Source organism: Chenopodium album, chromosome 1 (assembly GCF_948465745.1).
Source record: "Chenopodium album chromosome 1, dcCheAlbu1.1, whole genome shotgun sequence".
In the NCBI taxonomy this organism is placed as follows: Eukaryota; Viridiplantae; Streptophyta; class Magnoliopsida; order Caryophyllales; family Amaranthaceae; genus Chenopodium; species Chenopodium album.
Window position 1 is genome coordinate 76,120,857 of NC_137834.1, and position 25,575 is coordinate 76,146,431.

A 25,575-nucleotide genomic window follows, 5' to 3' on the forward strand; every position below is an offset into this window, starting at 1 on the left:
AATCGATAGGAAGAGTATACCCATTTCACTACTTCAATTGAAAATTGGTATATTCTGCAAACATACTCATTTACAAATAGGAGACGATTAATGGAGGAAGAATAAGTCAATTAAACTGCAAAATATTTAACACAATAGATTTTGCAAATAATATATAAACGTTTACATAATTAACTGGAATATATCCAATTTGAAAACCCCCAAATCGAAAATTTCAGAAACCTAATTAACTCGAAATTTCTCAATATTCTCAGGTAAACAACGATTATTTTGTTCAATTAAACAAAATAATCTTTGCGGATGATGTAAATTTAAGCTTCTGCATGTATACTGAAGCAACTTCAAGGTTTTTTTGTTCATCTTCCATCGTCGCCCATATCGTCCTCTCTCTATGCGATGTTCATCGATGTTGCAGAAATGAATTTTTTTTAATTTTTTTTTAAAAAATAATAAATTAATTGCATTGGAAATGACAATTAATTTGAATTTCAAACCTTTGAATTTTCATTCAAATTTGAATGAAATCTGAAAAGAAGTGGAATTTGGGCCCCAAACAAACACCCAATCAAAGGCTGCCATGTCACAATGTATGTGGTTCCCACATACAGTGAATGTATGTGTAGCTTTTTCGCTACTTAATCACTTTTTGTTATTACATCGAAAAAGAAAAGAAAAAAAAGACAGGAAAAGAAAAGCAAAAATATAGGAAAATTAATGTAAAATTAACAAAAGAAAAGAAAAAAAAAAACAACAACAACAAATAAGGGCAAACCTACAGATTCCAATGAAGCATATAAAACATTTTTATCAACAAACTGAAGAATAATCGAAAGTGAAAATTAGATTTGCTTTTGGGACGATAAAGTGATTTTGGGTTAGTGGGTGGGTTGGCTTTTAGAGTGATTTTTGGGTTGGCCAAGGTTGTGGGGTGGCGTCGATAAGGATTCAAGTGGTTTAAAGATGGTGATAGTGAGTGTTTTGGAGGTAGTTGATGGTGGGATTCATTGCGTTAGTAAGTGGTGATGGTGGTAAGACAATGGTGTATTGATGATGTGTATATATGGGTCAGGCATTGAAGAAAGGGAATTGAAATACCTGGGGTGGGGTGGAGATTTTAGAAGTTTGAAAGGTTCAAAGGGAATGATTATTAACATCAATAAAGGAAATAAGACATACTATTTCCCTTTCCCTTTTCAAATTACCCTATACCAAATGTCCCCTTAATGTAAAAGGAAAAAAAGAGACGGGGTTCACAAACCTAGTGTGAGCCCCTTGTGGCTTCTTTAATTTATATATGATTCTTAAATAGAGTAAGTTAAGGTAAATAAAGTGTCAAATGAAGTTTTTTTAAATTTTTTTTAAAGAAGAGATTTTTTTTTTGACAAAGGGAACACACAAAAAACAACTAAAAAACAAAGGAAAGAAGATCTCTACAACGAGCCGCTCCAGCCAGGGAATGAGCCTCCCTAATAGAAGACCTCGGAACCTTCCGAATGAGACAGGTAGTAAAATCTGACAAGGTGTTCTGAATCTCCTGAATAGTCCAAATTACTGCTATGTCCGCCACTTCCTGGCACAAAATTAACGTAGGAATAATAGAGCAGTCGGTAAGAAGTAAAAGACGAGTAAAACCCCGCAATCGAACTTGTTGAAGACCAAACAAACAGGCAAGCAGTTCAGAATGAAGAGCCGACCCAGCAACACAAGCCTTGGCACCACCAGCCATCGTTTGCGACGAATCAGAAACACAAAAACACCAGCCAGTACCAGCATTGTTAGTCTCCCTATCCCAAGCTCCATCAAAAAGCATAGAAACCTCACAAATGTCATCCAGAGCACCACAAAGAGCATAAGTAGTAGAAGGAGACGGAAAACCCGGAGGCCTACCCGTCGAATCAGAATTGAGGTTACGAGCATTCTGACTTCTGAGGCTCCAATCTGAGGCCAAAGCCAAGATGGAATTGGGCAAATAAACTGCGGATTGGAATCTAACATTATTTCTTGTTAACCAAATTGCCCGGCAGACCCCAAAGAAATAGTCCAAAATGGCCCAAAACCTAGCCGAACTAAGCCTAGAGACAATACCCATAAACTAGTCTAGGAAAGGTAACAGGAAATCAGGTTTAGGAAAAGAACCCCAGTCTATAGAATACCATAAAGACGCAATAAAGGGGCAATCACGAAACAAATGATCCCTTGATTCCACAGAATTGTGACAGAAAACACAAGTTAAATTTACAGGAATACCTTTTTGGGAGAGTACCTCCATGGAAGGAAGAGCGTCATGAACAATCTTCCAAGCTAACATCTTCCACTTAGGAAGGAGGGGTAAGCCCCACAGGCGTTTCAACCAGGTAGGAGGAAGCAAGGAAACTGGGGTTTTAAAGTGTTAAGATAAGATATGTAAATAGGCTGATTTTGCAGAGAACTTACCATCCCGGGTATATTTCCAGTAAACAAAATCATCAACCGCTTTCAAAGGACGTTCAAAACTTAAAATAGCTGTAGCCACATGCTGAGGGAAAAGAGATCGAACCTTAGATGGATTCCAGGAAAGGGAGGTAGGAGCTAAAAGATCCGAAACATAAAAAGGCCTATCGTGAACAAGAATCGACCCCTTGAACTCCACCTTAACATTGGGAAGCCAACAATCATTTAAAATACTTATATTTTGTCCTGAACCAATCTTCCAAGCAACACCTGCTGAAATAGCTAAGTTCCCCTCCATAAGTCCTCGACTACCCCAAGAAGGTCGGGCGCCAGAAATATATGACTTGTGCTGAAGAAGATTCGGATATTTAGCAGAAAGAACCCGAGAAGCCAAGAGTTGAGGATTATGTCTCAACCTCCAAGCCTTCTTAGCAAGCAGGGCAACATTAAAGGATTGAAGGTGACGGATTCCAAGACCACCTAAACCTTTCGGGAGAAACACAGAAGCAGCAGGAGCCAAAGCAAGTCCCTTAGAAGCTTCCCCAGACTTCCACCAAAACCGTAAAAGAAGAGAATTCACCCTATCACAGATTGTCGAAGGTATCTTGAACACTGAAAGAACATGGTTAAAAGAGGCAATGAAAACCGAGTTAATAACAACCAACTTAGCAGCAGGCGATAACCTAAGAGAGGAAAAGCCTGAAAATCGTTGAACCATCTTATCAATCATAAACTGAAACTCTTTGCATTTTCTACGACCCATATCCACATGGAGACCTAAATAAGTACCAATGGAAGAACATGCCTTCATCTTAAGACTGGTTGCAAGGTAATCTCGACAATCATCCGGAGTGTTATAGCTGAATCTAACAAAGGATTTCTGGAGGTTAACCATTTGACCAGAATTTGAACAGAACTCATTTATCACCGAAAGCACATTATCACATGCCTCAGGAGAAACTTGAAAGAAAAGCAGTGCATCATCTGCAAAAAAAAGATGCGAAATAGAAGGATCCCGACGAGAAACACAAATACCACGAAATAAACCTCGCCGTTCATCACGCCGCAACATTAAAGAAAAAACTTCCATACATAAAACATAAAGGTAGGGAGAAAGAGGGTCCCCTTGCCTTAGTCCACATTTAGGAATAAAAGGTCGCGAAGGAGATCCATTAATCAAGAGCTGGTACGATACCGTAGTAACACACTGTTGCAAAATATGGACCCGGTAAGGAGGGAAACCAAACCTGCGGAGAACCTCCCAAGGGAAATCCCAGTCGACTCTGTCGTAAGCCTTATTCATATCAAGTTTTAAGGCCACAGAACACGTCTTAGATGGTGAAGAAGACAGGTATGAAAGTAATTCATGGGCTAGTAAACCATTGTCTGCCATTAAACGGCCTGGCACGAAAGCATTTTGAGAATCAGAGATTAGAGATGGTAAAACCTTCTGAAGTCGGTGAGTAAGATATTTGGCAATGCACTTGTAAACCACATTACATAATCCAATCGGACGAAATTGGGAAGCCAACTCAGGGTGATCCACCTTTGGGAGAAGAACCAAGAAGGTACGATTCCATTCTTTTAGTAGATAGCCATGAACAAAGAAGAACTGAACTGCCTCAATAACTTGGTGTAGGCGTCGCTCGATGTGCGCCTACGTTAAAGCATGTGTGAATATGCTTGGCAATCATAGGAAGTGGGAATTGACATTACGATTAGGGACAAAGCAAAGTAGGGAGCCGCCAACAAGTTTTTAAGGAACTTGTAAACCGTTCACAGATCATAAAAAGGCAACCACGATAAGGGACAACGATAGGCAACAACGATTGACCCGTGAAGGTTACACCCCATTCATAATCCATGAGATTACTAACTCCATATGGTTCGAAACCACGAAAGGAGGATCAGGGATGATGGTACGAAGTGAGTCATGGAGTCACATTCGTCCGTATTGGCCTCTACTCGATTCTTATAGTGAAAAATGATTCCTGCGATCTCAAAGGCATACAAACAAAAATTCAATTTGCTCCAAACTATTATTAAGCTAAATTGGTTCAATATTAATGCAACACATAATTCTAAAATATTTGTGATCACTTGAACTAAGCAACAAGATTAAAAAGGAACCTAAACCGGTTGTCCAAATTATCTTATTAGGCGTGATTTTCAATTACATATTCCCTTTAAACATGCAATATGGTGATCAATAAAAACAATAGAATAACATCAATATTGGAAGCAATTTAACAATAATTCCAACAATACAAAATCGTTAGAAAAATAATAGAAATAAAAGGAACATAATTCTTACTTTGATTATGTTTGCTTGCAACTACAAAATAATAAACGAGTTAGTAACTTCAAGGAAATAATAATAGAACAATAATTAAATTAAATTAAATTAAATTAAGTAGAGTTGATTTAGGGCCAAACCCTCAAACAGTTCTACCCTTCACGCCTTGGCTTAAGGACAGAACCACGAGTAAAGTATGGACTCCGGGGAGTGCTTGAAGAAGGAATTTTGAAAGAATAAGGGTAGGCTAGTGTTTAGGCTAGAGCATAGAAGAAAGAAAAAACTCAAGAATTAATTGATGCCCCGTACATCAAAAATGAGGGGGTATTTATAGAAAAAATGTGCTGAGGGAACACACGGAACCCTAAAATGATAAAAACCCTAAAAAAGTATCCCGCGACACGGCAAAGTGTACCGTGACACGGGAAATCCCACCGTCAGACGGGAAACATTCCCGTGACATGGTGCACATTTTTTGTGACGCGGGAAATATTTAGTAAACGGGGGAGAAAATGCGTTAAGGATTTACGCGGAAAGGACACGAAAATTCCCGTGTCACAGCAGGTTTCCCGTGTCACGGGAAATCCCACCGTCAGACGGGAGAGTTTCCTGTGACACGGTGGACAGCTGCCGTGGCGCGGGAATTTTCAGTCCGCTTTTCTGTCTAAATTCATTTTTAACCCTAATTTCGTTCAGCATTTTAAGTGCCGATTGATAATTTCGGGCTATTTTCTGATTTTATTTTTATTTGGGCTTAAATAAATAAAATAAATAAAAAGTTTGGGCCAAAATAATAAAACAATAAAAAAAAAAGGTTTGGGCTAAAATTAAATAATAAGTTTGGGCTGAAATTAAAACTATACTTTGATCAAACATCAAGACTGATCCGTGGACTATTCCAAAATTGAATTTAATTAAATACGATATTTTAAGCACTCTAGGGATTAAATACTGAACCCGGCCAATAGTGGCGGTGAAAGGTTGTTCATCATCGGGTTTGGTTTTGGGGAGACATTTTTAGGTGTCTACACTTGGGGACCAACCGTAGCCCAATGTAGCTTGAAAAATGCTGAAGTAAAGCCATTTGGACCAGGAGATTTATCACTCCCAATACGAAACATTGCTTCTTTAATTTCTTTGTCAGAAAAAGGTTTCATAAGGACTTGAAAATCTGGCTCCGAAATAGTAGGAAGATCCAAATCATCCCATTGACAAGGGGAAGCAGGAGAATGGAGCCCCCGACAATTATAGAGCTCAGTGAAATGGTCTTCCAAGACAGAAGCAATCCCAGTTTGATCAGAAACCCACACATCATGTCCATTTTTCAAACTCATAATTTTGTTTCGCCGGCGACAAGCTTGAACCGAGCGGAATAAAAGACTGGAATGAGACTCACTTAAAGCATCCCAACGAATCTTGCATCGTTGCTTCCAAAAAAGAAAAGCTGTCTGGGCCCTGGAAATCTTCTCTTCTCGCAATAAGAGAAGGTCAGATCTTTGCTGATCAACCTGTAGATGAAGTGAACATGTAGTTACAGATTTCTCTAAATCTTGCCAATCTATACCCCATTTCCGCTTATGAATAGCGCACCAACGAAGCATATGAACTTTCACTGCATCCAATTTTCTAGAAAGTGAAAACATAAAAGAACAAGGGTGAACCTTTTCCCAGTCAGAACCAATGATATCCGCAACTTCTTTGATACCCAAACACCAATTTAAAGAAGAGATTGAAGAGAAGCGTTGTTTAGTAAGAAAACTAAAAGAATAAAAGAGACATTTAAAAAAGGGATAAAAAATGACATGTGGCACTCTATAGTTCATAAAATTTTTTTGTGTTATTTAATATTAATATAGATTATTCTTAAAATTTTACTCTTAAGTTTTAATGCTCTAAAAACCCATTATCATAATAAGTTATACTATGTAGTCTTTTAATTGTTATCGGAGATAATGTTCAAGAATAAGTATAAACTAATAGTATAGATTGACTAGATTATTTGAAACCGGTCTATTCTCTACGTTGCAAAATTTTTTATTTCGTAATTGCCCGGTCTTATCTAAACTTGAAAAAAACCGAACCTAGCTAGTGTCTTGGTCTATCTTTTATATTTTTTTTCATAAAAAATAGACATGCCATAAGCCTAGTAACTATTCTTTGATATCATTAAAATTTTTAAAGCCCTAAAGTATAAAAGAAACATGTCTTTCGAGTTTTGAAATTTAAAATTAATCCCAAAACCAAAAATTCTCGACAACGTTGACAACAAACGACTACATGTGAACCATTATCTACTCATCTTCTATAATTCACGACCTCCTTAATTTTGCTTGAAATATTCCCTACAGTTTTTTGGGGACTCCACTGGGGAGGATTTCTATTTTAATTCCTAAAATTTTTTTTGGCAATGATTTAGAATGAGTCAATGAGACTTGAAAAATTCTAAGTATTTCATGTGCGTAATTTTGATTAACATTATTGGCATAAGCATAAAAAGGTTCGCATTGTAAAGACCATCCGTAATGCGTCAAAAACATAGAATTTTTACACGTAGGAAATTAAGAAAATATCTTTCACAACTAAAGTCGAAATAACGCTACGAAAAAAACTAGAAAATTCAAGAACAGAAAGCTGCCGAGGCATGCGCTGAGAAAACAGCGTCATCACCGAGCGATGGCTCTGTCTCCTGGAGATAGTACTTGTCGTTTGGCGACAGTGGCATTGTCTGGCGACAGGATTTGTTTTCTCGCGCCGAATTCCTCCAAAACCGAGCCAAAAATCTACCTTCTTGTTTCGACTAGTTTTCTAGTACTGTTTGCTTGGTTTTACATCTTGATTGAGTTTTTCCCTTTTTTCTGAAACTCATATGTGTTCTACATATGGCCATAACCCTCTGGGGATGCACACTCCATCTACCCAATCGAACGCTCATGGAAACAACAGGTACATCCGAGTTTGTTGAATTCACCAAACAGTGGAAGCGAGTTTAACTCGCGGGGTCCCATCCACACACGCCAATACTTCCAAAGGTAAGGCTTCCGCGCGGTGCATCCGGGCACATAACCACGGACCCTCTTTGAGTAACCTTTATCCTTGAACTTTAGAAAACTTGAGTCATGGTTAGGTTGCAAACTCATTGCATCATATTGTGACTATTTGTGCATTATTTGCTTGTGCATATCTACATGTGATTAAACTAACCGTTTAGCTTGACCGTTTAGTTTGACTTGTGATTATAAATATGCTTAAATAAACTAACCAAGGACTAAAGGAATTTGTTTAATTAATTAATTAATTAATTAATTTGAGCTAATAAATATGTCTAAAATCGAGTCATAGTTCCTTTGAGTCAACCCGGATTTTTATTCCCCTATACTGCACAAGTGTAAACTTTTTTTGGTCATAGCCAGAGTTCTAGGAAGATTTACGAGTCGTACAACCTATAAATCTATATCCTCGAGTTTTATCTTTCATTTGGTGTTGGTTTCGTTCAATTCGAAGTCACAGATAAAAAGTTATGACTAAAATACTACAGCCTGTCCAGTTTAGTGCACATATGTGAGGTCTTAATTTAGTCTTTGTTTGAGTCTAGTCACATAGTCTAGTCACAAGGTCATGACACGAGTCTTGAACATATCACTTACACTCACTAGTCTTAGCACACACATTGTGTATATGTCACTATGACCATGTATTAGGTTCATGCATGAGTCATTTTTTCCGTCAATTGAGTTGGGGTCCACTCTATTTTTCCATATATATCTCTCACTCTACATTACCTTTCCAAACATTTTTCACACTTTCCTTCTTAAAGACTTTCTATATTCACATTCCTTCATCTTACGTGCTTCCTCCATAAATCATTCACCTTACTAAACTTTTTTTCCCATCCATGCATGTTGAATCGAGTTTGAGTCATGTGATTGACAAACAAAAAAAAAGAGGGTAGTGATGAAACAAATGCACAAGGCAAGCTTCTCACCAAGATTTCATGCTTTCTTCTTCTTTTTTCAAACCCCTCCCCAATAAGTCTTGCATAGGAACCCTTTATCCTCCTTAGATTTATTTCTTAGAGTTTGTTTTTTACCTTTTAATAAAATGAGCATTTCTTTTCTTGCATATGATCATTTCATTACATTTAAAAAAAAATCAATGTCGAACTAAGCACAGGGTATACCAATGATTTGAGGCGCCCCTTGTAGCCACATCATATCACCTTTCACACTTCAAATATACAATCCTATCTTGATAAACCACTTTGAGCCTCGTCTAACGAAGGACCTTTCTTTTTTCAACCAACATCTACCTAACCTTGGGATGGGATGGTGTGCAATCTATGAAATTTTTATAGAACAAAAGCTTGAGTGATTAAAAATAGCAAAAAGTAGAAATAATAAAAAGTGTACAAAAGGGCAAGTGTTCCAATGTCATTGATATGAACATGTATTTGATAAGAACACATCTCAGATTGCGTCTCTTATCAAGTGCTCGGTACCGTGCCTGATAAACATGAATGCCAAGTGAGTGATAGACTGCATGATCGGAATTGCCCACACTTATCAAAATAAAAGATGATAAAGCAAAAAAAAAGAGTAAAAAAAAAAAAAAAAAACCTTGGGGGGCTTATCTAGGGTCTTGAGCCTTTATCCCTTTCTTCTTCAATCTTTAGCCTAACCACGTTACAAACCTTCAAAGACCTCTTGGAAGTATACACATACTTGTGCGAGGTTCGGCTAGAGCTACGTTCGGCCTAATTCCTAACGGATACGTAGGCAACCTCACATCGAGGTGCAGCCGTAATAAAATGCATTAATTCATATACACATTCATGCATGATCATATAAAGGGATCTCCTATGCTCATCATATCCATTTAGAGCTAGACTTGGGGGCTTGATCCCTGCATTATTAGCTTACCTAACCTAAGAGTCACCATAATTTGACTCTTTAAAAAAAAAAGAATAAATTTTTCCACACCTTAGCCTTTGCGGCCTAGCTTTAGTGTCACTTTCACACACATCACAGATATATAGACAAATAATCCTCCCCTTAGGAACCTTTTGTCATGAAATCTCAACAAGAAATTGAAGCATGCCTCGTCATCTTAGAGTCCTTCATCACTCATATCAAAATCACTCATCATTCTATCACAAAGTATGAAGTGCTTAGCCTCCGTGCCTAAGTTACCTAAATACTTGCATCATCGAGTCAACAATCGAGATAGCCTAGGATGAACTAATCCTTTGCACTATGAGATACAACATTAATACATGCATTCGACTAAGCTCATTCAACATGCACCTCAAACACTTGCTTCGATTCTTTTTTGCGTCTTCTTTTTTCAGGAGAAAGTCGGTACCCTCCACAAAAATGATGGAAAATTTTTGAAATTTTTGCTTTTATGTATTTTGAGTCAAACACATCACAATACAATGCAAACGCGAGCCATGCACATTGAGTCATGTCGTGTCCAAACACATTGAGTCAACGTTAAGTAAGTCAATCACGATGAGTCAAGTATAACAAACCTTAGGTCAACCCTAAGGAAAACATAAGCAAAGTCTTGCAGTCCAAAACATATATACAGGTGCACTAAGTCCCAGACGGACAAGTGATCTTTACAAAGATCTAAGGCAAAAGACACAAGTTTTCAAAGACATGCAAAGCTATCACTTCCAAAGCGAGGAGATGAGAAAATTTGAATAAGATGGCTCAAGGCGTAGCGGTCTTTGACGACATTCCCTAGGATGCGAAAGTCGTCACTTTATTTGAGAAGATGGCTTAAGGCGATGCAATCTTGGACAGTTCTCCCCAAGATGTGGAGGTTGTCAAATAAAACTACTTTGATTCAACAAAAATTGATTATGTCCTAAAGCACGAACGGCTCGCACATCAAGTTTCTCATAATTTTCGGACAAGTTTTCCCATGACAAAGAAAAATTTTCAATTGATATACACTTCCCGAGGCGTAGAAGTTGGCGATTGCATCCTAAGGCATGGGTACTTAGCGGAACTTCACTTAAGAGCTACTTAAGGCGTAGGAGCTCAGGACAAGATTCTCAAGGCGTGGAAACTGTTATACTATTAGACTTCCCAAGGCAAGGAAAATCATCATTCGAAAGACTGCTCAAGACGAAGGAGTCTACAACATGTTACCCGAGGCGACGCGAGGAAATTTGTCATTTGTGAGTTGATCGAGGCGTAAAATCTAATGATAAAAATCCCCAAGGCATGGAAGATCGTTATTCAATGGATTGCTCAAGACGTGGTGGTTTGCTGTCGAATTCTTAAGGCATGGAAGATTTTCGTTCAATGGATCGCTCGAGGCGTGATGGTTCACGATAGAATTCCCAAGACGAGGAAGGACGTCACAACAACAGTGAAGATGACTACAAGCGGAGTTATCTTCGATCATATTCCCTAGGATGTGAAAGATTTCATAAAACAGCAGAAATTGAAGGCATCTACAAGAGGGGCAGTCTTCAGGCGATATCCCCTAGCTTGAGGAAGATCGTCAAATAAAAAGTCGATTACTCTATAGACGTGTGCTCGACGGTGCTAGTTTGCAGGTATCAGCGTTACAATATTGATTTAGGATCATAGAACGTTCTGAATCATTCTCCGTCCATATTGCTACTTTGACTTTTGTTTTCGAAACTTGCGTTTCTCCAAACTCAGTCAAAGTAGGGGCTTCTATAGACACCCAAATGTGTCTCCCCAAAACCAAACACAGTGATGAATACCTTTCACGTCATTTGATTATCGAACGTAGTGAAAGTGTGAAAAGTCTAGTGATGTGGTTGTTTTTATTAAAATATTTATCTTTCTGTTTTTGAAAATATTTCTTTTTATACTCTATTTATGGAAAACGTCCAATACAGTTTAGTGTGGTCCACGATAAAGGTCCAATAATGGTGTAATTGGATGATTCATGAAAGGACCTTTCAAACGATATATTATAAGCCCAATTCATATGAATAATGAGGAAGTTATGGAAAAAATACTAAACTGGGCCCAAACCGGATTTTACTTACGACCCAATGATCATGTGGAGGGTCCAAAGGTTTAATCTCATTCCTAAACTAATTAGGATTAATTAGAAACTTCTATAAGTTTCTAAAAGATCTTAATTATCCTTTTTAAAAAGATAAAATTAAAGAATTTGAAATCGAATAAAAACTTTTTTTTTTAAAAACTTTCCATTTTTAAGTCCTAATTCTATTCGAATTTAAAGATGTTCAACGACAGTCAGAAATTATTTTCATGCCTCATAATTTTTATCCAAATTTATACTGTTGGATATATCTTGAAATTATCTTTCCAATGATATAATATAATATTAATTCTAAGCTATAACAAACAAGATATGAAAGGAATACGAAACTCTACCCATATCTGACACCCTTCCACTATTTTGGTCATATCTTATTATTTAATAACAATTTTAATATGAATCTAATTGGGTTAGAAAGTATAATTCAAGAGCTTTCCAACGACATATTATATCACTTATTTGGACTTTTAGATCAAAAAATATGATAAAAACAAAATTCGCAAAAAACTATCCCAGCGCCAAACGACAGAGTCTGACGCATGGCGCTAATACTTGTCGCATGGCGCTAATACTTGTCGCATGGCGCTAATACTTGTCGTCTGGCGCTAACTTCTTTCGTTCGCGACAAGAGTTCTTTTATTCTGAATGGGACTTGATTTCTTTTCTATCGTTTCTGGACTATTTTTCTATAAATAGGGGTTGTATCTCCCCCTTTTTATTCATTGACAACCATCATCTCTCTCTACTTTCTCTCTAAAGCAAGAATCTTTCTCTTTCTCTAATCTTTTTATAAACCATCCCTCTCACAAAATTCCTCATTCATTAGTTCTAGACACACCTAGCCAATTTCGAAGTTGCCTTCGCCCTAGACGTGAAAGGTTTTATAATTTCTGAGGGTTTGGTCCCAAATCTCTATTTCAATTATTTAAATTAATTGTTTGATTTAATATTTTCCTTGAAGTTACTAACGTGTGTATTTTGTTATTAGAAAGAGATACGAGGCATCAAAGTAAGTAATTTAATTGTCATAGAAAGCATGCTTTGATTATTTTTATTCCTAGTATCATGTTAGGATGTTTTATTGATTCCTAGTATCTTGTTTAGGGTATTAACTAATATTTCTAATATCATGTATGTTTCTACTATCATGTTTAGGTTGCTTTCTATTCTTTCTAATATCATGCTAGTATCATGTTAGGGCTAAAACTTTGATTTTTAATGTTTAGTGAAATGATAGGGTTTGTTATTAATCGTGTTAGTATAATGCCTAGGATCTTGCTATTATTATTAAGCTTTGATGAGATTATGATGATGATTGTGATTATTATGTTGCTTGATATATATTACTATTTTTATTGCTTGATCACACCTTTTACGCATGTTTAAAGGGAATTTGTACTTGTAATCACGCTTAATAAGACAATTAACAATCTTGTTTAGGCTAATATGATTATAATTCAATTGATCGCCAATAATAGGTTTGCTGGTGCATTAATATTCAACCAACATAGATTAAACAAGTTTAGGGTTAATCTATTGATTGCATGTTAGTCATAAAGCGCACATGATGAATACGAGAAGAATAAAGTAGAGGCCTATAATTAGGGCAGATTCAATCTCGTTTAGGTTGGATTTGTACCTTCATCCCTGAACATCCAGTCATGGTTCCAGACCTATTGCAGTTAACGATCTCCAGGATCGTTAAGGGGTGTAACCTTCACCCTGTGAACAGTTTACAAGTTCCTAAAACTTTTTGGCGACTCTTTTTACTCTAGCTTCTTTCCCTTTGGACGCCACCATGCTTAAGTGTATGATCACAATGGGGCTTCAGTGTGGGATGCTTGAAATATTCCCTAAAAGGTTACTGACACGGGAGCTAACCGTGCCAGCATCAATAATCACTCGTAAGTGGCGGAATTCCTGCACATAATTATAATAAAAGGAATGTTCAGCGTCCTGTACTCTAGTAGAAGTTATGGTTAAATATAAAACCCCATAACTCCCCCATATGTTCATACTCAAGGTATATACGTTCCAAGAGTTTTGGTGCGTAATCTCTTACACTTTACGTTATTTATATATTATTAAACTTGGTGATAACTCTCAAACCATAATCATTCAATCAACAATAATTATTCAAACAATCAAACACACCAATTTAATTCTAGAATAATTAGTGACCACATAATATTTAATGTTGAACCCTTTTTAAATCTACCTCGGTGCCAATGACACCTTAAACGCATAAAGCGCCACAAATCCTATTCCTCGGTGTTAAAAACACCTTAAGTGCACTAAGGCACCAACATACAATTTATTCCACGTGTACATAGACACTTACATAGCTCTTTTTCCATGCTTAAAGCATTAATAAAAATTATATGAACCATAATAAAATTCCCTTTTAATATTCCAACCCAAATTAAACATTTAGTTTAATTAAACATGATACCTAACATGCCATAAATAAAAGTATGGTACATAAACAATATTCCAAACTATAATTTTCCAACCATTAATCCATCACAAATAAATCATGCTTCATAATTCAATCACTAATAACAACCAAATCATAATTTCCATTCCAAATCTAGCATGATACTACTTGTAATCAATAAAACACATTTTTCATGCTACTAAATCAATAAAATTATGCTAAGTACGTGAACGTACCTTGTATATGATCTTAAAATCGACACGACTAATAGAAATCACTCGCTTCGAAATATCCTACAATTTAAAATCATAGAAGAGTATAAAAATCCTCTCTACAAAAATTTCCAAAAAAAAAATAATATTATTAAACCCCTCATAACTTAATTAAAATAAGCTAAAATTATATTTAATACATCATACTTAAATCCCAATTAATGGGTAATTAAAATTCCTTAAAGAAACTTGATTTTTAACGCACTACCAAAAATTCCAACATTATATTTTAATGAAAACTTGATGTAATTAGGCCTTAAAACACTTAAATAAAAGGTTTAAACCTTTGTAAATCATAATCCTTCAATAATTAATAATTTAGGAATCTAGGGTTTCAAAATTGCGGCTTTTCAATTAAAAATAAAATCTGAAAATTAAATTACATGATAGTCATAATCTACTACGTATCCTGATGCAACAATGTGTAGAATTAGACTACTCACAAATTGTAGGCGTCGCTCGAAGTGCGCCTACGTAAAAAGCATGTTGTGAATATGCTTGGCACTCATAGGAAGTGGGAATTGACAAAATACGATTAGGGACACGATTAGGGACAAGGAAAGTAGGGAGCCGCCAACAAGTTTTTAAGGAACTTGTAAACCGTTCACGGATCATAAAAAGGCAACCACGATAAGGGACAACGATAGGCAACAACGATTGACCCGTGAAGGTTACACCCCATTCATAATCCATGAGATTACTAACTCCATATGGTTCGGAACCACGAAAGGAGGATCGGGGATGATGGTACGAAGTGAGTCATGGAGTCACATTCGCCTGTATTGGCCTCTACTCGATTCTTATATTGAAAAGCATTCCTGTGATCTCAAAGGCATACAAACAATAATTCAATTCGCTCCAAACTATTATTAAGCTAAATTGGTTTAATATTAATGCAACACATAATTCTAAAATATTGTGATCACTTGAATTAACAACAAGATTAAAAAGGAACCTGAACCGGTTGTCCAAATTATCTTATTAGGCATGATTTTCAATTACATATTCCCTTTAAACATGCAATATGGTGATCATAACAATTATCGAACAACATTAATATTAAAACCAATTTAATCACAATTCCAACAACATAAAATCATTAGAAAAATAATAAAAATAAAAGGAGCATGATCCTTACTTTGATTCTGTTTGTTTGCAACTACAAAATAATAAACGAGTTAGTAACTTCAAGGAAATAAATAAAACAATAACTAAATTAATTTAAATAAATTAAAGTTGATTTTGGGGCCAAACCCTCAAACAGTTCTACCTTTCACGCCTGGGTTTAAGGACATAACCTCGAGTAAAATATGGACTCATTTGAGTGCTTGAAGAAGGAATTTTGAAGTGAAAAGGGTAGGCTAGTGTTTAGGCTAATAGCATAGAAGAGAGAAAATAAAATAATAAAATTACTCCGTGCCCCGTACATCAGAAATGAGGGGGTATTTATAGGGAAAATGTGCTGAGGGAGCACACGGAAACCTAAAATGATAAAAACCCTAAAAAAGTATCTCGTGACACGGTCAGACTGTACCGTGACACGGGAAGCTCTACCGTTAGACGGTACACTTTCCCGTGACACGGTACACTTTTGGAGTGACGCGGGAAATTTTCAGAAAACGGGATGAAAAACGCGTTAAGGGTTTACGCGGAAAGGACACGGAATGTCCCGTGTCACGGGAATTCCCACCGTTAGACGGGAAGGATTCCCGTGACACGGTGGCAGTCTGCCGTGGCGCGGGAATTTCCTGTCCATTTTCCGTCTAAATACATTTTTAACCCTAATTTCCTTCGGCTTTTTAAGTGCCGATTGATAATTTCGGGCCTTTTCTGACTTTTATTATTTGGGCTAAAATAAGAAAATAATTAAAATAAAAAAAAATAAAAGGTTTGGGCCAAAAATAAATAATAAGACAATAAAATAAAAAAGGTTTGGGCTTAAAATTAATTAATAGGTTTGGGCTGAAATTAAAACCATGCCTTTACCAAACATCAAGACTAATCCATGGACCATTCAAAATTATGAATTTAATAAAATACGATTTTTTAAGCACTCTCGGGATTAAATACTAAACCCGACCAATAGTGGCGGTGAAAGGTTGTTCATCATCGGGTTTGGTTTTGGGGAGACATTTTTAGGTGTCTACAGAAGCCCCCACTTTGACTTAGTTTGTAGAAACGTCAATTTCGAAAACGATAGTCAAAGTAGCCGATAGGGACGGAGAATGATTTAAGACGTTCTCCGATCCTAAATCACTCTGTATACGCCGATACCTGTAGAAAAATGTTAGTTCTACAGATAAAAGGAGTAAAGGGATAGAATACATATCTGACACCAGTGTATCGGTGACAAATGAGTTTGGTATTTTCCTATGCTTGAAGGAATCCACCGGATGACGTTTGTTGAAATGCTTTCCATGCTTGAGGAAAGCCGACTGAAGAGTTTGGTAGCTTTCTAAGCCTGAAGAAAGCTACCGGATAATACTTTCCATGCCTGAGGAAAGTCGATGAACGAATTTGGTGTCATTCTATGCTTGAAGAATTTCACCAATAATGCCTTCCATGCTTGAGGAAAGCCGACAAAGGAATTTGGTGGTTTTCTGTACTTGAAGAAAAATCCACCGATAACGCTCTCCAAGCCTGAGGAAAGCCGACTTGGCGGTTTTCTATACTTGAAGAAAAATCCACCGATAACGCTTTCCAAGCCTGAGGAAAGCCGACTTGGCGGTTTTCTATACTTGAAGAAAAATCCACCGATAACGCTTTCCAAGCCTGAGGAAAGCCGACTGATGAATATGGTGTCATTCTATGCTTGAAGAATTCCACCGATAATGCCTTCCATGCTTGAGGAAAGCCGATTTGGCGGTTTTCTATACTTGAAGAAAAATCCACCGGATAATACTTTCCATGCTTGAGGAAAGTCGAAAGATGATGAGATTGCAAGTATCTGTGTATCGAGAACCTTGCGTCATGAAATGATGGTGGTCCGCTTGTCCCCGGACGTGGGCTGTAGATGGTCCGCTTGTCCCCGGACGTGGGCTGTAGATGGTCCGCTTGTCCCCGGACGTGGGCTGTAGATAAGACCTGCAAAAATAAATTTGCCAATGGACTCGTATATACTTGACCACTAACTTGACCAAGTTTGACTTGATGTGACATGACATGTGTATGACTTGTGAGTGTGTGTGTGTGTGTGTATATGTGTGTGTGCAGACACAAGCAAACGAAGATGCAAAAGCAAAAATTTTCCATCAATTTTTGTCATGAGTGGAGGGTACCGACTTTCTCCCGAAAAAGAAAGATGTGAAAACTGAACTTTTATTTTCGAACTTCCTTCGATGAAAACTTGGAAAAAGTTTTTTGAACTTCCCCAAAATAAAATAATGAAAAGGAAAGAAGTTTTGAACTTCCTCCTTGAGCAAGACGAAATGAATCGTATGGATTGAATTGCTTGTCCTGAAAATAATGTATGCATGATGCATGTTCTTAGGCCAGGAGGCTAAGGACAATTACATCATGTGACACGATAGATGAATGAACTTAAGTCATGGAGCTAAGCATCATATATGGTGTAAAGAAGCGATTTTGAACGTCACTTAGGTCTGGAAGCTAAGCACGTATAGTGATTATTGCATAATGAACGTTACTTAGGTCAAGGAGCTAAGCACGATATGCTTTGTATGATTAAACATCAGTGATATATAAATGTTTCTCAGCACATTATGCGATGCATGAAATATTGCTTAGGTCAGGAGGCTAAGCAAGTATACAATATTTCTTCTACTGAATGTTGTTTTTAAATATGATGAAACATGCACAGTGTTGAAACAAGATTTCATGATAAAGGGCTCTTAAAGGGAAGGATGATGGATATGGATGTGTGAGTGAAGTGTGTGAATGTGATACTAAGGCTGGCTGCAAGGGTTATAGCGATGGAAAGAGATGTGAGAAGAGTTAAAGATGATGACTCTTGAGGCTGGGTAAGCTAATGTGATTTGGGTTCAAGCCCCCAAAGTCTAGCTCTAAATGGGTAGGGATAAGCATTGGATATTCTTTGACTCAATCATGCATGGATATGAATATGAATGTGGCCGCACCTCGATGTGAGGTTGCCTACGTATCCGTTAGGAATCAGGCCGAACGTAGCTCTAACCGAACTTTGCACAAGTGTATGTACACCTCAAAGAGGTCTTTCAAGGGTTGTAATGTGGTTAAGTTGATGGTTTAAGGAAGAAAGGGGTAAAAGGCTCAAGACCCGAGAGAATCCTCAAGATATGCAATTGTGTATTTGAAAATTTTGAATTTTGCAAGTTTATTTTCAACATATTCTTTTTTTTTGCTTTGAACTTTTTTTTTCATTCTTTTGAATCAATGTAGGCAATCTCAGATCATGCGGTCCATCAGTCACTTAGCATTCATGTTTCTCAGGCACGGTACCGAGCACTCGATGAGAGACGCAATTTGAGACGTGTTCATATCAAAGACATTGGAACACTTGCCTTTAGACATTGTTTTATTGTTGCTTTGCTGCTTTCCTTTTTTTTTTACTTGCTTTTTGAATGTTATACAATTACACATATTTCAATCCCAGGGTTAAGTGAATGTGGGTTGAAGAAATGAAGGCCAAACGTTAGACGAGGCTCAAAATGGTTGATGAAGAAATGGAATGTGATTGAACGGTTAACAGGGAATGACATGGTTGCCAAGGTGCCTCAAGTCATTGGTGTACCTTGGGTTTAGTTCGGTAATTGATTAATTTTTTTTTTAATTTTGCAAATGAATTCGATGATCGATTGCAAAGGAAAGGAATGCTCATTGATGGAAAAGGTAAGAAATATGACACATAGACAGTACACATGGATAACAGGAACCTATGCTAGACTTATTGGGGGAGAGGGTTGAAACAAAAGAATAATAAAAAAAAAAGCATGAAATCTTGCACGAAGGATCTGTGTGCCTTGTATTCATTACTTCTTGCCGCCTAGAGGGACAGGAAGTTTATTTGCATCCACCAAGTCTTGAATGACGTCCTTCAAATTCCAACATTGCTCCGTAGTGTGGCCCCTTCCTTGATGGCACTTGCAATGGGCATTGGGATTGCATTTGGCGCTCCTTTCTTCAGGTTTTGGCTCTGGAAATGGCCCAATAGGTGTGATCAAGCCTTAACTGTAAAGGCGATCAAAGGCCGCATCATAAGTCATTCCTAAAGGAGTGTAAGTTCTTTTCTTCTTGGGCAATGGAGTATCAAGAGCTAACACTTCATTGAGATCAACTTGGCTTATATTGTTGGTAGTATTTTCGTGCTTAGAAGACGAAGAAGAAGGATGGTCGTTCTTCTTGTTTTTTCAAGTGTTATTATTGTTACTACCAGCAGTCTTTATTAGCTCATCCTCGATATTGATGCCGATGTCGTATACAGCTTCGAAAGTGTTCAGTGGAAGAAATTTGAGATGTTCCCTATATTTATGAGTCAGATTTTGAATAAAGAGGCGAACCATCTCTCTTTCTTTGGGGGGATCTACCAAGAGTGAAGCTGTTTCCCTCCACCTGTTCAGGTAAGCGGTGAAGCCTTCATTCTCTTTCTGTTTGAGAATGGAGAGTTCACGTTTAGAAGTTTTAGTTTGAATGTTACACTTGTAACGATTCATGAAACTTTCGGTGACATCTTGCCAAGTCGCAGTACGCTTGGAATCTAAGGAATAAAACCATTGTTGGCAAGCATGTTCTAAGGAGAGAGGGAACACCGTAGGGAAGAGTGTTACGTCCAATCCCTTAAGAGCCATGGTTGCAGAGAACGCCTTCAAATGGAATATTGGATTGTCAGTAGGCTTGAACTTTGGAATATCAGCAGTGGAGAACTTTTCAGGGAGTCTGTCCTTCACATTCAAAGGAGTGGGAGGCCGTTCCACATAAGTGAAATCCTCAGAAATCTTACTCATTTGTTCCTTCAGTTTGTCAAGGGTGGAAACAGTGACCTTGTTTTGTTCCATGGTAGTGACCCTAGTGGTAAGGGTTTGCATCATGGAAGACAGTGCCTCAATGGATTTGTTGATGTTCTCAATGTCTTCTTTAGTGGGCCATTGAAAGGTGATGAGTAACGGAGATGACAAAGTTCTCTTTGAACGCCTATTAGATCTGAGAGATTGTTGCGGCAATGGCTCGAACCGTATTGATCTATCCCAGTTCCTTGACCAAGTACTGTGAAATAACATAATTCACTTAATTGTTTGACTCATTGCTCAAGATAGGAAAGGAAGGAAAAAAAATAGACATTTGAAAACAGGTGAGAAAACTCCACTCATTTTTTATTATGACGAAAAAAGGGTGCATGAACCTAATATACGATCATAAACGACCTGGTGCACGACTCGAGTCGGAACATAAAGAAAGTGTGTGGACTATACTTGACTCGTGAGTGACTAAGTGATGTTATAAGACTCGTGGTATGATCGTATGGCTAGACATGTGAACAATAACAAAAATGACTGACGCGAGGACCAAATTAACACGGAAGACTTGACTGACGCTTTTTTTTTTTTTTTTTTTTTTTAAATTCCACCATGTCACGGTGGAAATTTGCCGTGACACGGTAGAGTTTCCCGTGGCGCGGCAGCCATTCCCTTGCCACGGTAGATGCTGACGTGGCACGGGATTTTTTTTTTTTTGCCGTGACACGGGAACTTCTCCCGTCAGACGGGATAAAATCCCGTGTCACGGGAATATTTTAAATGTTTTTCTTTTTTTTTTTGCCGTGACACGGGAATTTCTCCCGTTAGACGGGAAAAAATCCCGTGTCACGGGAATATTTTACTTTTTTTTTTTACAGGTCCACCGTGCCACGGTGGACTGTGCCGTGACACGGTGGACAGTCCCGTGTCGCGGCAACCATTCCCGTGCCACGGTGGATGCTGACGTGGCACGGGATTTTTTTTTTTTTTTTAAAAAAAAAAAAACTATAATTTTGAAATTCTACTTGTTTATTTTTAAAGGGAGGATACCATCCGACTTACTCTAAAAAAAAACGCCACAAAAACAAGACTTCCCTAAAATACGGTCAAAAAAGTGGTGCACGTCTTAAAGCAAAAAAGTGTGTGAACACGACATGTGAGTGATTAAGTGAGGTTATGGACGTGTGTTTTGACCGTAAAACTAGACACGACACAAAACTGGACACAACATTCGCACAAAAATCGAAAAAAGGACTGACATGACACTTTTCTGGGCACCGTGTCACGGTACTGACTGTCGTGACACGGTGCAGTCTGCCGTCAGACGGTAGACAGCCCCGTGTCACGGTACTGTTCACCGTGGCGCGGCAGAACATGCCGTGACACGGTGCGCAGTTCCAGGTCAGTTTTGTGATTTTTCCAGATTTTAACCGATTTTTGATCCGTACTAATTACTCTGTGAGAATAAGAACCCTCGGTCATGGGTTAAACAAAAGAGCAACACATGAAGGTTAGCACCAAACAACCACATAGCATTTAGGCACGATGATGTAAAAAAGTTCGCAACCTAGAGTCAAGATCTATGTTCAACTATTGGTCAAGCTTTGGGTGTCAAAAGGGTACCATGGTTAAGAGTTTGGACGCATTAGCAAGGCAGCCTCCCTTGAGGGTGTATGCCAACGGGCGGCTCCGCGAGTTCGTGATGAAATCGAACTCGACTCCATGGTTTGGGTGGATTTAATAACTCGGATGAACCCTTATTGCCATGAGTGTTTTTGGGTCGATAGAGCTTAAATCCCCCGGGGCTAAGACGCATGTAGAACACATACGTTTTTTCAGAAAAATCGAAGGAAGTCGACTGTGAGGAAAGAAAATAGGCCACGGTACTGTGACACGGCAGATTCTGCCGTGGCACGGCAGTCAGAAGATCTGACTAGTGCCTTGTTTTCCTTCGCACGCAACCAAGTTATCCAATTTTTCCTACGGGACAGACCTGAATGCGACGTTAAAGCGTCTATGCAGATGCAAAAATGCCAAATTAATCACAAGAATATTTTTTCAAGAATCTTTCAAGTCTCATCCACTCATCTTAATTAAATACCGATCACTCAATTCGATAAATAATTAAGAATCCTCCCTAGTGGAGTCGCCAAATTGTAGGCGTCGCTCGAAGTGTGCCTACGTAAAAAGCATGTTGTGAATATGCTTGGCACTCATAGGAAGTGGGAATTGACAAAATACGATTAGGGATAAGGAAAGTAGGGAGCCGCCAACAAGTTTTTAAGGAACTTGTAAACCGTTCACGGATCATAAAAAGGCAACCACGATAAGGGACAACGATAGGCAACAACGATTGACCCGTGAAGGTTACACCCCATTCATAATCCATGAGATTACTAACTCCATATGGTTCGGAACCACGAAAGGAGGATCGGGGATGATGGTACGAAGTGAGTCATGGAGTCACATTCGCCCGTATTGGCCTCTACTCGATTCTTATATTGAAAAGCATTCCTGTGATCTCAAAGGCATACAAACAATAATTCAATTCGCTCCAAACTATAATTAAGCTAAATTGGTTTAATATTAATGCAACACATAATTCTAAAATATTGTGATCACTTGAATTAACAACAAGATTAAAAAGGAACCTGAACCGGTTGTCCAAATTATCTTATTAGGCATGATTTTCAATTACATATTCCCTTTAAACATGCAATATGGTGATCATAACAATTATAGAACAACATTAATATTAAAACCAATTTAATCACAATTCCAACAACATAAAATCGTTAGAAAAATAATAAAAATAAAAGGAGCATGATCCTTACTTTGATTCTATTTGTTTGAAACTACAAAATAATAAACGAGTTAGTAACTTCAAGGAAATAAATAAAACAATAACTAAATTAATTTAAATAAAATAAAGTTAATTTTGGGGCCAAACCCTCAAACAGTTCTACCTTTCACGCCTTGGTTTAAGGACAGAACCTCGAGTAAAATATGGACTCCTTTGAATGCTTGAAGAAGGAATTTTGAAGTGAAAAGGGTAGGCTAGTGTTTAGGCTAATAGCATTGAAGAGAGAAAATAAAATAATAAAATTACTCCGTGCCCCGTACATCAGAAATGAGGGGGTATTTATAGGGAAAATGTGCTGAGGGAGCACACGGAACCCTAAAATGATAAAAACCCTAAAAAAGTATCCCGTGACACGGTCAGACTGTACCGTGACACGGGAAACTCTACCGTCAGACGATACACTTTCCCGTGACACGGTACACTTTTGGAGTGACGCGGGAAATTTTCAGAAAACGGGATGAAAAACGCGTTAAGGGTTTACGTGGAAAGGACATGGAATGTCCCGTGTCACGGCAGACCTCCCGTGTCACGGGAAGTCCCACCGTCAGACGGGAAGGATTCCCGTGACACGGTGGCAGTCTGCCGTGGCGCGGGGATTTCCAGTCCATTTTCCGTCTAAATACATTTTTAACCCTAATTTCCTTCGGCTTTTTAAGTGCCGATTGATAATTTCGGGCCTTTTCTGACTTTTATTATTCGGGCTAAAATAAGAAAATAATTAAAATAAAAATAAATAAAAGGTTTGGGCCAAAAATAAATAATAAGACAATAAAATAAAAAAGGTTTGGGCTTAAAATTAATTAATAGGTTTGGGCTGAAATTAAAACCATGCCTTTACCAAACATCAAGACTAATCCATGGACCATTCAAAAGTATGAATTTAATAAAATACGATTTTTTAAGCACTCTCGGGATCAAATACTAAACCCGACCAATAGTGGCGGTGAAAGGTTGTTCATCATCGGGTTTGGTTTTGGGGAGACATTTTTAGGTGTCTACACGAATACTGATCGTCCTCGCTTGTATTCGATTATCATAGCCTGTCATCAGTCTGTATTGAAACACTAGTTTCTCATCGGTTCGCGGATACCCTATGTAGACGACTGAAATACGGCAACAGACGGAGTTCCATTAGTTCGCCAAGGTTTTCCAAGCGTGCAACCCCACAACCACAAACGTAGTAGCAAGAATTTGTCGGAATCCCCAAACTTACATAGGTTCCCCATCAACGAATATTTGTCGCATTGTACCACTGCTTCGCCGGATGCTTCCCCGAACTACGTATCCTGAAATAATCACACACTTTTTTAAGCTAGCAGGTGTTTTTTCTCTCAATTTATTGAGTCGGTGCCTAGGGTTTACCCATGTTCTTGAATTTCCTTAACTTCATTCTACAAATTCTAAATCCTTGTGTTCCTTTCTATTGGTTTTTATTTAACCCACTTCCTAAGAGCCGTTGCTCCAATCCAATCAAGGATTTTTAAGGTTTTTTTTTTAATTCTCTTTGTGTTCTAGAGGCTTAACGTAGGGTCCAAGTGGGTTTGTTCTTGACTAAACATCCTTTAAAGGTATTAATTTCCTTTGCTTTCCTTAACTACACGTGGAAGGCATGCAAATAGGCTTGGTGGCTTACCTTTGAGGATTAATCCTTGGTTTTCTTACCTTTCAACGAAGTAAAACCTTACCTCCTTTCTCCTTTTCTCTGTTTTGACTCTGTTCTTGACTCTCTAGTATCAAAGCAACAATAACTACTCTTATTTATTGCTGTTTTTCCTTCTCTCTTCAATTATGGCTAATCACAATTACTGGACCGTGTACCGTATGGGGGTGTACTTAACTGAGCCTTTGGAGAATTATATTACAAACATCGATTGGAATAAAGCGGTAATTGGTCGGTTCTTTGGGCCCAATTATCCTAGCCGCACGATTGTTCAACAGATGGTCGATTCTCAATGGCTCACACGAGGTAATATTGTTGTTCATCGTACTGGTTGTTATTTTATATTTGCATGTGAGCATCCCGCGGACGTAGAGGCTTTACTTGAGAAACACACTTTCATTTTAGATGGTAGAATTTGCAATGTTCGACGATGTAATCGTTACACTATTCCCGCAAACGTTAATTTTGATATGACTAGGCTTTGGATAAGAGTATGTGGGCTTCCTCTTGGGTTTCTTGATCCGGAGTGGGCTGTTAAGACCCTAGAACTTGTAGGGTTGGTGGAAACTCTAGATTATGATGGGGACGGGCTACCGGAGGAGCCGGAGTTTCGGGG

The 25,575-nt window shown here is 37.9% G+C and overlaps 1 protein-coding gene across 1 annotated transcript; it reads right to left on the reverse strand.

Annotated features, from left to right (window-relative positions):
• Positions 1-1,405: 1,405 nt before the first annotated feature.
• LOC145635710 (uncharacterized) lies at positions 1,406-24,544 on the reverse strand. Its single transcript, XM_081687046.1, has 5 exons — positions 24,513-24,544; positions 5,770-6,484; positions 2,434-3,976; positions 2,154-2,373; positions 1,406-2,072 (listed from the first exon to the last, which is right to left on the reverse strand). The coding sequence occupies exons 1-5, from the start codon at positions 24,542-24,544 to the stop codon at positions 1,406-1,408; spliced, it is 3,177 nt and encodes a 1,058-aa protein (XP_081543172.1).
• Positions 24,545-25,575: the final 1,031 nt, after the last annotated feature.

Coding starts and splice junctions, on each gene's coding strand:
- LOC145635710 (XM_081687046.1), bottom strand. CDS start 24,544: ATGCGACAAATATTCGTTGATGGGGAACCTAT. Junction 3,977..5,769: donor TCAAGCTACATTGGGCTACG/GTTGGTCCCCAA, acceptor CTTCTCCCAAAG/GTGGATCACCCTGAGTTGGC. Junction 2,374..2,433: donor CTGGAAATATACCCGGGATG/GTAAGTTCTCTG, acceptor TTAAAACCCCAG/TTTCCTTGCTTCCTCCTACC.